We start from the raw sequence: 14,226 nt of genomic DNA on the forward strand, positions 1-14,226 counted from the left end.
TGTGCTGTTCCTGGCTGTGGACAAACAACATCTTTGAATTCGCTGCCGAAAGATCCAGACGTCAGGGAAAAATGGATGGACTTTATTTTTTGCGGACGTCCCAGTCACTCGAGTGTTAATTTAAGCGTTTGTTCTATACATTTTAAGGATGACTGTTTTGAAAACAAATCCCAATATGATGCTGGCTTTGCCAGAAAACTGTTGCTCAAAGATAAGGCCGTGCCGACTATTCTGGGCTCAACTGCAACGACGACGCAAACTGTAAGTAATGTATTTAAAACTTTAAACTACTTTTTAAAAGGCAATTTCATTCATTACGAATAATCACAGTGTTTTTACTTAGTTTACTTGCATATTGTTTTCAGAGACCGCCATGTTCAGGCCCCATTACAAAAGATGTTGGCTGTCAAACACAGCTGTCGTTTCGAACCATGAGACCCAAGTATCGTAGCAAAGGTATTATTTATAAAATCTTAACTTGTGTCATCCTAATTCCATTTTTAAGAAGCTTTATTGTCAAAAAGGAAGTATTTATAGTCCATATTTTTATAAAAATGCAATTACAATTGATATAATAAAACTTCACATTGTATTTTCTAACGTTATAGAAACACAAACAGAGCCGTCCTCAAATCTTTCAAGTGGTGATGTCGCCATACCCTGGACTACTTCACAGCCTTTTACTTCGACTCCTTTAAAAGATGAAAGGCTTGCCAAAAGGCGTCGCTTTGAATTGGAGGTTGAAGAAAGTGTGTCTTTTGAAGAAGTCTGTGACACTCAGGACGTAACATATGACCCTGCTCAGTCTGTCACCAGTGTGACTGAACCATCAAAGCATTCGTAAGTTTTGGTCTTAATCATGTTAAGTTTAGCATACATTTATGTGAACTGTATGTTTTATTGACTCGTAAAATTGATTATGTTGAAAAAAAAAAAACACACACAAATTACATTAATTTTGTTATAATTTTTTTCTTGTGATAGCATGTACACATCCAAAGCCTCTCATGAAGACACAAAATATATTGTGTTTGAAAACTGTCTACTTGAACTGTTTGAGACCTGTCCAGTATGTTCAAGAGCCTGCAATATTCGGCCTCGTAGCAATGGGACTTTTTTGGCCATTGATCAACTTTGCCCACATTGTGAGTACTTCAGACAGTGGAAGAGCCAACCCTGTGTTGGCAGTACCCCTGTTGGTAACCTCCAGCTGTCTGCTGCCCTGTACTTCTCAGGAGCTTCATTCTTACAGATGAAAAAGGTTTGTGGGGTGTATTGTTTTTTTCCTGTTTATAATAGTTTAAACGTATAATGCATAATTATTTTTTTCCTTTTGAAGGTATTTCAGTCAATGCATTTGAAGATGTTCAAATACAGAACCTTCAGAAGGCATGCCAGCATGTACCTGGAACCACTAATAATATATAAGTGGAAGAAGGAACAGGTGGATTTAGTGAAGGATCTCTGTGAGGCGGACAAGGTGATAATTGGTGGCGATATGAGAGCTGATTCACCAGGTAAAGAGTCATGCTTGGTGATGCAAGTTCTTCTGCAGTCTTAATAATTTGTTCCTGTGTAAACTATTTTATATAATATTATTTGTGTTGTGACATTTTAGGCCATTCAGCCAAGTATGGGAGCTACACCACAATGGATCTTCAAAAGAACCTCATAATAGACATCCAGCTAGTGCAGGTGAGAAAATGCAAAGATCACATCATGTCAATGCACACAAAATTACCAGAAAAAAGTGGCAAAAGAGTATGCCATTCCAGTTTCAAATTAAACAATTTTAAATTAAAATTGTATTATAAATTACAATTGCTATTTATAATAAACCTTTTATACTTCAAAGATGTAGTCGGATATGATTATTGTTTTAAAGGAATTAAATAACTGACTTTCACTGTCCTGATAACTATTTTTTCACAGAGTAATGAGGTCGGTGGTAGCTACCACATGGAGAAAGAAGGGTTAAAACGAAGCCTGGAATGGCTGGAGGAATGTGGTGTAAGGCTAGACTGCATTGTGACAGACCGACATCCCCAGATTCAAAAGTTTCTGAAAGAACGAAACGTCACACAGTACTATGATGTCTGGCATTTGGAGAAAGGTACGTTTGAGTTTTGTTGTCTTGTGGTTATAACTGTACTTATTACAGATCCTGAAAATAAAAACATCTCATGCTAATAAATAGGTAGTTTTTTTTTAATTACATAAACTATATTTCTTTTTGGGTATTACAATTGATTAGGGTTGTCAAAGAAGTTAGAGCAAATTGCCAGAGACAAGGACTGTTCAATAGTGAAAAAGTGGCAGCACAGCATAAGGAACCATCTCTATTGGACTGCAGCATCCTCTACTTCAGGACCAGAGAAGGTAGCCAAGTGGAAGTCCCTCATCAATCACATTCAGGATGTTCACATCCATGATGATCCATTATTCCCACAATGTGAACATTCAGATCGAGTGTCAAAGGGCAGCAGTAAACACTTCAAACCTGGCGAGTGCATAATATTTCATATTATTACCGATCAAAGTGGCTGACTGTTGTTCATCTGTGTCCCACAGTGCTAATACTGTTTTCATTATCGTACACACAAATTAATACATACTACTATTCCAGGTTCAAAACCAGTTTACAGAGTCGAAAAGGTGCTGACTAACAACAGAGTCCTCAAAGATGTTGCAAAGCTCAGCCCTCACTTCCAGACATCATCCTTGGAGGCCTTTCACAGTGTTATTTTACGCTTTGCCCCCAAAAGTGTGGTATTTCCTTTTATTGGAATGCTGTGCAGGTATGCAATGTAAAGTTGTATAGAATCATCTTCTTGACATTTAATGAACCATAAAGTACTATTATTTCATAATTGTATGTAATACAGGAAGCCTAGCATAAGCTATAAAATAATTTTAAAAGCAGTTATAAAATTTCGAATGCTTTGTCATGTCTTATTATTTAATATTTTCTTGAATAAATAATAACACTGTGTCACTCCGACTTTTTTGTAACTAAATTTTTTTTTTCCTTCTGTTTTAGGTTGTATTTGGCTGGCATGCATTTCAATGAAAATTCAAACCGTCCAAAGGCTACTACATCATCTGGAAAGCCAATGTACAGACTTTTGTTCCCCAAGGCTAAAAAAGGATTGTACACCACAAAACCAGTGACATCAAACCCAACGTACTGTAAGTTTGAATAGATGTTTTAATTAGTAATTTACAAAAAAATAAAAATACAATACAGACAAAGTGTATAGACCTTAATTTACAGTATTGTCAAAAAAAAAATTCCAGGCTACGTCTACGAACTGATGACACTGCTTTTCGAAAAGGTTCTGCCAGATCCTTTTCCCTACATGGAGGAGCTGCATAAAATTACAGTGCCTGACAGTCTATGCACACAGTATGACAGACCTTCATTTGAGGAGGCCATTGCTAAACATGTGTCGAGGTTTAGTCAAGGGGCAGTTTGAATCCGACATAGCTGCCTTCTGCATCTGGGAATTTTTGCCTTATATACAGGACAACGCATGACGGTATTACAACTCTGATCTGTCTGCCTAGATAGCCCCAGCGCCAACTGACAAAGCTTCTGTAAGCCAAATGCCTGTAGCGCCTGATGGAAACAGACAAAAGACATTTCAAATTATACATTTGAAAGGTGTTTTGGAAAGTGTTTTGTGTCTGTATATATATATATAATATATATATATATGCCAAAACTATTGTTATTTGAATATACATTTTGTTAAAATAAAAATTTGTAATCCATATTAACATAAAACAATTGTGTATGTCAGTTTTCTTACTGGTGTAACCCTCTGAGTCTTAACGGACCGTAGTCTGCCCTGTAAATGTTATTTGCATTCTGTAAAGAATACAAATTTAGGCAAACAGGTTCAAGTCCCGGGTGATGAATCATACAGGTAGGTGGTACTGGTGCCTGGTTAATTCTTCTGACAACCTATTGACAAGGCTATTGAGTTTACAATTGTAGTACAACATGTATGACAAGTAATACTCAAACATGCAGATAAACATAACTATTATTATTTGTCTTTTATTATGTGCACATACTTCAGGAGTCTCCATGCAGCATTTATGTTCTTGCTCAGTGGGCATTGCACCACAATTGCCACAAGTGCACCTGTGAATGTTTAAAGCAAACATAAATGTATTTGATATGACACCTTTTTTTCAGCACAAGACTGAATAGTCATTTTAAGGGTATTTACGATATTACTTTTTATCTCTGGTTAATATAAACACATTTGTATAATAGAATCTTGAAAATATGTTGCCTTTCTAGTAGGCCTACATGTGATAGAAAATTAAAAATGTTGACTTATCAATGCTGCATCTTCAAATGTGACCCTGGATCACAAAACCAGTCTTATGTTGCACGGGTATATTTGTGGCAATAGCCAACAAAACATTGTAGCCTATGGGTCAAAATTATAGATTTTTCTTTTATGCCAAAAATCATTAGGATAGTAAGTAAAAATCATGTTCCATGAAGATATTTTGTAAATTTACCACCTTAAATATATAAAACATTTATTTTTGTGAATGGATACAGTACAATCTCCAATAGAAATGAACAACTTTAAAGGCGATTTTCTCAATATTTCGATTTTTCTCTACCCTCAGATTCCAGATTTTCAAATAGTTGTATCTCAGCCAAATATTATCCTATTCTAACAAACCAAACATCAATGGAAAGATTATGTATTCAGCTTTCAGATTATGTATAAATCTCAATAAAAAAAAAATACCCATAAGACTGGTTTTGTGGTCCACGATCACAAATGTGGCAAATATGAAATATATAATTTCATCGAAATTAGATATATGATGTTAAACTGTTAGCAAAGTAAGCTATATAGGATAATTATGCAACAATAATCCGTTTTCAAGTGTCTTGGGTCACAATTTTATTAATTCAAAACAGTTTCACTTTCCATGTGGACACGGGCTGATCCAGTCTTCGTTGTTGTGGTGATGGTTCATTTTCCTCTGATTCCTCGTCTGATTCCGGCTCAAACATATAAGGTTTTATCATTGCAAAAGCCATCGCTTCTCGAGCATCAGCCTCTACTAAACAGTTACGCTAAATCCGCAAATGTTCTGGCTGGGGGCGTTGATAATTGATACTTGGGCACTGACGTGTGCCAATCATAAGAGTGGGCGTTAACACTGAACTCTTAAAGGGGAAACACACCCAAAACAGACTGTTTGAATCAGAGGTTGAGAAACTGGTTGGGAAAAGGTCATAAATCAATACATTTTAAAAGTTTTTTGTTATAAAAACTATAGTAATACTATAAATGCACCTAGGGGACCATAATAATAAAATAAAAAATCACATGTCACGACCCCTTTAATAGATTAATCGTTAGCCTTAACACTGCAATATGAGTCTGCTGCAGTGGCATATGGCCAACAGCATGACAGGTTGTGCAAATACTAGGGCTGAACAATTTTGGAAAATAATCTAATTGCGATTTAGTTTTACCAATATAGCGATTGTGATTTAATCTGAGATTTTTTTTTAAGCTCTTTATCTTTTCTATTATTCAACCAAAACAAGCAATAAATCATTGTAAAATAGGGAAGGGAATCTTTAGGCACCTCATGAGCCGATTACATTTTGTTCTTTTATTGATCTTATTAATAAAACTTAAAATATTTAATTACATAATTATAAGTAGGCCTACTTATAATAATTACACATTAAAAAACTAAATTTATACAATTACATGTTAATAATTTTAACAAATATAGCTTCAAAACAAAAAACAAAGAGGGGAAAAAAATATTAGAAGCAATAAACAAAGAGTGCTTTCAGGATTTAAGAGTAGGCTATTTCAATGTTTTCATCTCTTTTGCAATTATAAGATGTGGTTTGTCCTGTCTGTTTAATAACTTAAGATATAACTGACTGTGTCTCATTAATTTTGCGTCATAAAAGCATTTTGAGATGCAAGTACATTTAACCACGTAGACGGAGTCAATCACAGCCGCATGCTCAAACGCTCTTCGCAAAGCGCGCGCGAGTATTTGAAATTGAAAGCAGCTTCTGTCGGTGATTTTCATATTTTTAATATATAAGTCAACTGCATTAGACATATGATGCCGCCTTAGAGCATTTGTAAGTAAAATACCGGCGGGCGAGACCGCACACTACAAGAGTAACATCACGTATCTGTGTTTAAAACTAAGCTCAGACATAAATCTGAAATGATCTTAATCGATACAGAATCGTTGGAGAGAATCTATAACACAATATCACATAAATTAAACATAAACTGTTATTTCCTGTAGCCAGGCCTATATGCGTAGCGTGCCAAGTTGATGCTTCATCTGTAATACAGACTGGTTTACTCTCGCGTGCCACGTGACCAGACTGTAATCGCAGCTTTGTGGTTAAAAACTCGCATTTCGTCATATCGTGATATTATCGCAAATGCAATTAATCGTTCAGCCTTAGCAAATACACAAAACGCTTCCTCACCAAATGAATGAGAGGGTTTTTAATCTAAATAAAGGGCTGGTAGGATTGTAAAATGTTTCGATGAGGTTGATCATTTAATTAAATTAATTATTTAATAATCAAATATAATGACTAATGAAAAGTGTCACCAACGCCTCAGATGCGTGCTTGTCAGAATATGTGACTGTTGTGGACGTCCTCTTCCTGGAACAACATGCTGAAAATGGCAACTAAACCCAAAGAATTCACAACGATTTAATAAATAGTGTTCTCATGTAATGTAATATGACGGTCCTAATCATAGTTATTATTAACCATGCATTGCTGTTTGAGCTACACGCTGAAAGGTAAACTGGAGCATTTTGCTAGCGCGTTATTTAACTCAAAGAAACGCATCCTATATGAGATTAATCAGATATACCAAATAAACATAATATTGCAAATTATATCTGCACAAAATTAAGCGAATGCACAAGTGAACTTAAAGGTAGGGTGGGTAATCCTGTTCAGAAACACTTTTTTTTATACTGGGTGAAATGGTCCTTCCATCCTGAGAGTAGTCAATACATTATGTGTTTAGAAAAAGGAATGAAAAAAATCAGACCTCTGTAGCAGCTGCAGGACAGTAAAAACTCTGACCAATCACTGCCATTCGGTGCGAATGTAAAGAACCAATCAGATGCCTTCATGTCTCGTGCCCGAGCCCCACTGCGCGCGCTGCCCTGCGTGCACTCATCACATGTCACCGTTCCCGGAAATATTCAGCTCAAAGCACCTGCATATGCAGTCAGCGAAGGCAAACAAGGCAAAAACTACTTCCTCGGACCCTGCCCGCACTCTTGAACGACCTCCTCTGCTTCGCCCTCAACCCCGGACCTGTCCTCGAACCGACGATGCGGTACTTGTCTCCGGACTCGGAGTGTACGTTAGTCTTCATTAGAGTCAACAATGTTTTCATCATGGAAACTCTTACATGCAAAACACCGTATATGTTATGAATCTTACACGAAATTCACCTTCATCACAGTGTAACTGATTGTAATGGAAAAACGTGTATCAATGCAACCTGTTTTTAGTTTTGCCTTATAAATATAGCTCGTTACCGAATGAAACTTTACCATTATCGATATGCTAGCTTGATAGTGAGTACTAAAAGAAATCTTATTTGTTTATATTCATAGTGATAAAGTTAGGTATTTTATTACATGTGATTCTGACATGATGTCACTGTATGTACTGCGCTCCTTCTTCTCCACTCGTCTCAGGTAATAAATGCGTCTTCCAGCTGAGCCTGAGTGTTTGGCGTCGCGCGTTCATGTGTTTTGGGGGCGTGGCTTTGGAAGGAGCTCAGAAGGGAGGGGGTGGGAGTGAATGGAAATAATGAGCTGTGTTTATTGCAGATTAAAAGGTCTACAGTCACTCGATTTTTATATTTTCTTTTTCAGAGTACTTACATTTTAATTATGTATTGGTATATAAAGACAGTTTAAACAAATTTGGAATGTTTTTTTTTTTTAAAAATCCTACCTACCCTACCTTTAAGTGAATAATATGACAGTCCAATAGTCATTATTAGTCGTGCATTGCCGTTTGAGCTGCGCAAATAAGAAGCAAATATAGCAGACAATATAATCAGGACACGGAGGCGCCGGTGTAAATGAACAGAAACTCAGCGTATAGGCCAGTGGTTCTCAACTCAAGTCCTCGGGACCCGCTGCTCTGCACATTTTGTATGTCTCCCTTATTTAACACACCTGAATCAGATCATCAGCTCGTTAAGAGAGACTCCATGAACTGAACTGAGTGTGTCAGATAAGAGAGACATACAAAATGTGCAGAGCAACGGGTCCCGAGGACTGGAGTTGAGAACCACTGGTATAGGCTATACTTGCCTCACAGACCTGAGAAATGTATATAGAAAGCTTTTAAACAGCTTTTTAAACTTTTAAACAAAACAGTTCAAAACGAAAAGAACTGGGCTACTCTCTGCTTATGTAGGCTAATTCGTATGAAGTGTGCATTTCTCTATAGAGAAGTGCCTCACTTCTCTCTGGGAGTTTTCCAAACTCCCTGAAAACTGCAGTTGTCAAGCCCCTCCTGAAAAAGAGCAATCTGGATAAGACCATATTAAGCAACTATAGACCGATCTCAAATCTTCCTTTCATAGGCAAGATCATTGAAAAAGTTGTCTTCAATCAGCTGAACAAATTCTTAAGCTCGAATGGATACTTTGACAATTTTCAATCTGGTTTCCGACCGCACCACAGCACAGAGACAGCACTCATAAAGATAATAAACGATATTCGCTTAAATACTGATTCAGGAAAATTATCAGTGCTGGTACTACTCGACCTCAGTGCTGCATTTGACACTGTCGATCACAACATACTTCTTGACAGGCTGGAAAACTGGGTGGGGCTTTCTGGGATAGTCCTAAAATGGTTCAGGTCATACTTAGATGGGAGAGGTTATTATGTGAGTATAGGAGACCATAAGTCTGAGTGGACATCCATGACATGCGGAGTCCCTCAAGGCTCAATTCTTGCGCCACTCCTGTTCAACCTGTATATGCTCCCAATGAGCCAAATAATGAGAAATAACCAAATTGCTTACCACAGCTATGCAGACGACACACAGCTGTACTTAGCCCTATCGCCTAACGATTACAGCCCCATTGACTCCCTGTGCCGATGCATTGACGAAGTCAACAGTTGGATGTGTCAAAACTTTCTTCAATTAAACAAAGACAAAACTGAAGTTATTGCGTTTGGAAACAAAGATGAAGTTCTCAAGGTGAACGCATACCTTCACTCTAGGGGTAAAACAACTAAACATCAAGTCAGGAATCTTGGTGTGACACTAGAGTCAGACCTTAGTTTCAGTAGTCATGTCAAAGCAATAACTAAATCAGCATACTATCATCTGAAAAATATTGCAAGAATCAGATGCTTTGTTTCCAGACAAGACTTAGAGAAACTTGTGCATGCTTTCATCACCAGCAGGGTGGATTATTGTAATGGACTCCTCACTGGCCTTCCCAAAAAGACCATAAGACAGTTGCAGCTCATACAGAACGCTGCCACCAGGATTCTGAGCAGAACCAGAAAATATGAACATATCACACCAGTCCTCAGGTCTTTACACTGGCTCCCAGTTAGATTTAGGATTGATTTTAAAGTATTATTACTGGTATATAAATCATTCAATGGCCTAGGACCTCAATACATTGCAGATATGCTCACTGAATATAAACCCAACAGATCACTCAGATCATTAGGATCATATCAGCTAGAAATACCAAGGGTTCATTCTAAACATGGTGAGTCTGCTTTTAGCTATTATGCCAGCCGCAGCTGGAACCAGCTTCCAGAAGAGATCAGATGTGCTCCTACTGTAGTCACATTCAAATCCAGACTCAAAACACTTCTGTTTAGCTGTGCATTTACTGAATGAGCACTGTGCCGCTGTTCGTCCGACTGTTTGTACTGTACTGTATTTTACTCTATTTTTCTAAACTGTTTTAATTATTCTTATTTCTTTTAATTATTTTAATTTCTCCTATGTCAGCAGGGCATTTAGCCCGAAACTGTAAATGCCCACTCAGAAGGTGATAATGTGAAAGTGATTAATGTGGGTTTGAAAGTAGAACAGTATTTAAATGACGATATTAAAGTTTTCGTCTGAGAAAAAATGTGAACGCAGTGCTAAAGTGCTAAAGAAAGTGAAAAGAACGTGTGAGTAAATGAGGGAGAAAAGAAAGTTAAAGGAAAGTTGATAGATGGAAGTCGTAAGAAGATTGAAGGTTAAAAGAAGGTTGAAAGATTTAAGTCTTAAGGGAATCCTTTGAAAGAAAGATCTATAATAAATATTCTTTTTTATTTTTTAAAAGTACTGTATTTTATTTTATTTTTTCTAAACTGTTTTAATTATTCTTATTTCTTTTCATTATTTTAATTTCTTCTATGTAAAGCACTTTGAATTGCCATTGTGTATGAAATGTGCTATATAAATAAACTTGCCTTGCCTTGCCTTGCCTATAGGTGCGTGCACTAAGTACTGCGAGGATGGCGAGTCAGCATCACCAACTTTGTTTGCAGCCGACACTGACAGAAATCACTAGTTTATTAATAAAAATTTAAATGTCTCATGCATAATCATTACTTTTGCCGGTTATTTGTGGCAAGCGTTATGCCTGCGCTTGAGATGTGGAATCAGACTGGCACCCTCTGCATTACAATCTTCTGTTACATACGAGAAACATCAGACAAAACGAAAGTGAAACGAAACTGCACTAATCTTTTTTTTTTTTCGCTATTCGTTTGAGTTGAGCTCAAAACAGGTTTATTCGTGGGCCGCTCTCAATCACACGACACTGTTATTACACAGCGCTGGGAGATCCAGTGAGAAAGCGTTTGAATTCACCGCAGAATTAATAACATCGCAGCGAGATCTAATTGGAAGCATTCAAATTCGGCCACACGTCAGATCAAACAGTGCTGAGGTGGAAACCAGGACAACCTTAAAAGCTTCCACCCAACTCTGAAAAAGAAAAAGAAACTCTATCGCTATATTTATTACCAAATCACTTCCATTTGTTTAATTAATAAAATATATTGGAAGTAAATTCATTATGGATCATTATACTTTGCTTTAAAAGTACCAAGTAGTCACACAGTGGAAAAAAAAGATGCATCGATAACCGTTTTATCATCGCATTGTAGCCCTCTGAATCGTAATCGAATTGTGAGGTGCCTAGAGATTCCCACCCCAATGCTCGAATCATCTCCACATTGTAGTTTGGTTCTGTTTGTTTTTCAACAGTATTTTGTTACAAAGAAAATGTCTCAGAATACGACTGTAACCCTAGTTCCCTAAGAAGGGAACGAGATGCTGCGTTGATGCTTTGGGAACGCCCCTGCGTAATTACGACTGAAGCACGTATGTCAACTAGTTCATTGGAAAGAACGAACTTCACGGGCGGGTGACATCATGAACAGGAAAGGATAAAAGCACATCCTGTGCAACCGGCGCTAGTTTCGAGAGCCGAAGCAAAGTCGATCACAGGGATGCAGGAAGTAGGGCAGGGCGACGCAGCGTCTCGTTCCCTTCTCAGGGAAATAGGGTTACAGTTGTAACCTGAGATGTTCCCTTTCGAGGGAACTCGCGCTGCGTCAATGACGCTTTGGGAACAAGAATACCCAATACGCCATATTTACAATTGCCTGTATGTAAAACTGTTGGCAATCTATGTAAGAAGCACCAGAGACCCTGGGGCAGCGTCCAGGTCAAGGCTATAAAATCTCACAAATGTGAGCGGCGAGAACCAACCCACCGCATCACAAACCTCTTGAAGGGAAACCCCTGATAACAAGGCTTTAGAAGCCGCCATACTCCTAGTAGAATGAGCTCTGACCACCAAAGGGCACGGCTGCCCAGAGGACTCATAGGCAAGAGAGATAGCCTCAACTATCCACTTGCTGATTGTCTGCTTGGAGGCTGGAAGACCCTTCTTAGGTGATCCAAAGCAGACAAACAACTGATCTGATTTTCTCCATGGGCCAGCCCTGTGGACATAAGTATCCAGTGCTCACACTGGACACAAGAGATTCAGTTTTTCCTGGTCCGAAGAAGCAAACTGAGGAGGACAGAAAGCCTGCAGCACAATAGGCCTCGGAATATTGGTCAGCACCTTAGGGACGTATCCCTGCTTAGGGTATAAGAATGCCTTGACAATCCTGGGTGCAAACTCAAGGCAGGAGGGAGAAACCGAAAGGGCCTGAAGGTCTGAAGGTCTCCGACTCTTTTGAGGGACGAAATAGCAAGAAGAAAGATGGTCTTGAAAGTCAGAAATTTTTCTGAGAGTGAATCTAGGGGCTTGAATGGAGTCCCCTGACAGGCCTTCCAAAACTATTGCCAGGTCCCAAGCCAGCACCCTAGTGCGAGTTGCTGGCCTCAACCTCAAGGTGCCACGAAGGAAACGTATGACCAGGGGGTCTTGACCCAAAAATGTACCACCCTCCGGGGCGTGGAAAGCCGCAATGGCCTCCACGTAGACCTTTAAGGTGGAAGGACATAAACCTGATGCAAAGCGATCTTGCAGAAACTCAAGTACTGTGTTTACAGAACAGTAAACTGGATCCCGCTGATGCTGGTGGCACCAGGAAGTAAAAACTCTCCACTTTAGTGCATATAATTTCCTCGTAGCTGGAGCTCTGGAGCTTAGGATGGTCTCAACAACCTCAGTTGAGAGACCAATCGCTATGAGTTATGCCCCCTCAGGTGAGTAAGGGAAAACCATAGTTGACAGAGCGTTGTGTATTGAGACGGAAACAAATCCACTTCTGCATGGTCGTAAAATTCCCGTATTTGCTCCACCACCTTGGGGTGGAGTCTCCAGTCCCCTGGCCTCAGCCCCTGCCTCGACAGGGTGTCTGCTCCTATATTTTGCCCCCGATACACTGCCCTTAGAGAGAGTATTTTCCCTAAGGACCTCAGGAGGATCTGGTGCACCAGTTTGCAGAGTGGACGCAAATGCAGACCGCCACCCCTGACGATTTATGTAAGAGACCACCAATGTGTTGTCTGTACGGACAAGCACATGATGGCCTCTCAGGTCTGGGAGGAAATGTCTCAAAGCATTGAAGACTGCCATCATGTGCCACGTGATCTTGATCGTAGGAAGTGGGTTTCCCCTCAGGGAGAACCCTCTGGTCCTGAGCCACCACTGCAAGGGTCTCATGTACAGTAGGCCCAACAGTCTCTTAAACTGTTTCACAGTGCGTGACTGGCCTAGCTTCAACTCTTTTGTGGCTGTGAGGATAGTAGCAACACGAACAGGCAATAGTGTGGCTCGCATCATGACTGAATCCCATACCACACCAAGGAAAATGGTTCTCTGTAGTGGAGAAAGCACACTCTTCTGAACGAAAGCACCCGGTATTGGTATTCTTTCCCCCCGAAAGAAAACCTCAGGAACTTCCTGTGTCGAAGGAGGATGGAGACATGGACGTAAGCATCTTTTAGATCTATCTTGACAAACCAGTCCTCAGATCTGATTTGAGTGTGAGCCTCTTGAACTTGAGTTTCTCGACTGCGCGATTCAACAGACGAAGATCTAAAATGGGCTTAGAAGACTTCGGCTAAGAGTGTCGGCTCGGCCGCCATGACTCTCTTTTTGTTGTGCACGATATGAGGATCTCGGCTAGGGATGCTTACGCCCAGCATCCCCAGGGGGCTGGACCCGGCGAGGGAGAAATTTCTTGAAAGCCTCTGATTGTTTTTTTTGGTGTCTTCAAATCTTCAACAACCGTGTTGACTGAGTTGTCAGAGAGACCAGAAGGAGAAATAGGAGCATCTTCCTTTAGGAGGAGAACTAGGAGATTTAACCAGAGGTGTCTCAGTAGCTACAAGAGCTGTCATAGACCACCCATGAGCGATCTCCTTCGTAGCCCTGAGAGACAGATCTGTGGCCCGACGAAGTTCTCGAATTTCGTCGGACCCACTCCCTCACTATTATCCAGATCCCCCAACAGGTCTGCCTGATAAGCCTGAAGCACTGCCATAGTGTGAAGACAGGCTCTGGCTTGACCTGCTGCAGTATAAGCTTTGCCCAGTAAATTAGATGTAGTTTTTAAAGGTTTAGTGGGCAGCACGGGAGCCTTCAGGGACGATGCTTAACCAGGAGACAGATAGCTCACAAGCTTCTGCTCAGCCCGGGGCATCAACCCATA

General features: G+C 39.6%; 1 protein-coding gene across 1 annotated transcript; it reads left to right on the forward strand.

The window, feature by feature from the left end:
• Window positions 1-416: 416 nt before the first annotated feature.
• On the forward strand, window positions 417-4,494 carry LOC309481924 (uncharacterized protein). Its single transcript, XM_082147030.1, has 10 exons — window positions 417-456; window positions 609-840; window positions 985-1,261; window positions 1,340-1,517; window positions 1,619-1,695; window positions 1,933-2,113; window positions 2,255-2,503; window positions 2,627-2,798; window positions 3,041-3,189; window positions 3,298-4,494. Exons 1-10 carry the CDS (start codon window positions 432-434, stop codon window positions 3,474-3,476), a joined length of 1,719 nt encoding a protein of 572 aa, XP_082003156.1. The 5' UTR covers window positions 417-431; the 3' UTR covers window positions 3,477-4,494.
• The last annotated feature ends 9,732 nt before the right edge of the window (window positions 4,495-14,226 follow it).

Source organism: Leuciscus leuciscus, assembly GCF_965113295.1.
Source record: "Leuciscus leuciscus genome assembly, chromosome: 1".
Lineage (NCBI taxonomy): Eukaryota > Metazoa > Chordata > Actinopteri > Cypriniformes > Leuciscidae > Leuciscus > Leuciscus leuciscus.

Coding starts and splice junctions, on each gene's coding strand:
- LOC309481924 (XM_082147030.1), top strand. CDS start 432: ATGAGACCCAAGTATCGTAGCAAAG. Junction 2,504..2,626: donor CAGTAAACACTTCAAACCTG/GCGAGTGCATAA, acceptor CTACTATTCCAG/GTTCAAAACCAGTTTACAGA. Junction 2,799..3,040: donor TTTATTGGAATGCTGTGCAG/GTATGCAATGTA, acceptor CTTCTGTTTTAG/GTTGTATTTGGCTGGCATGC.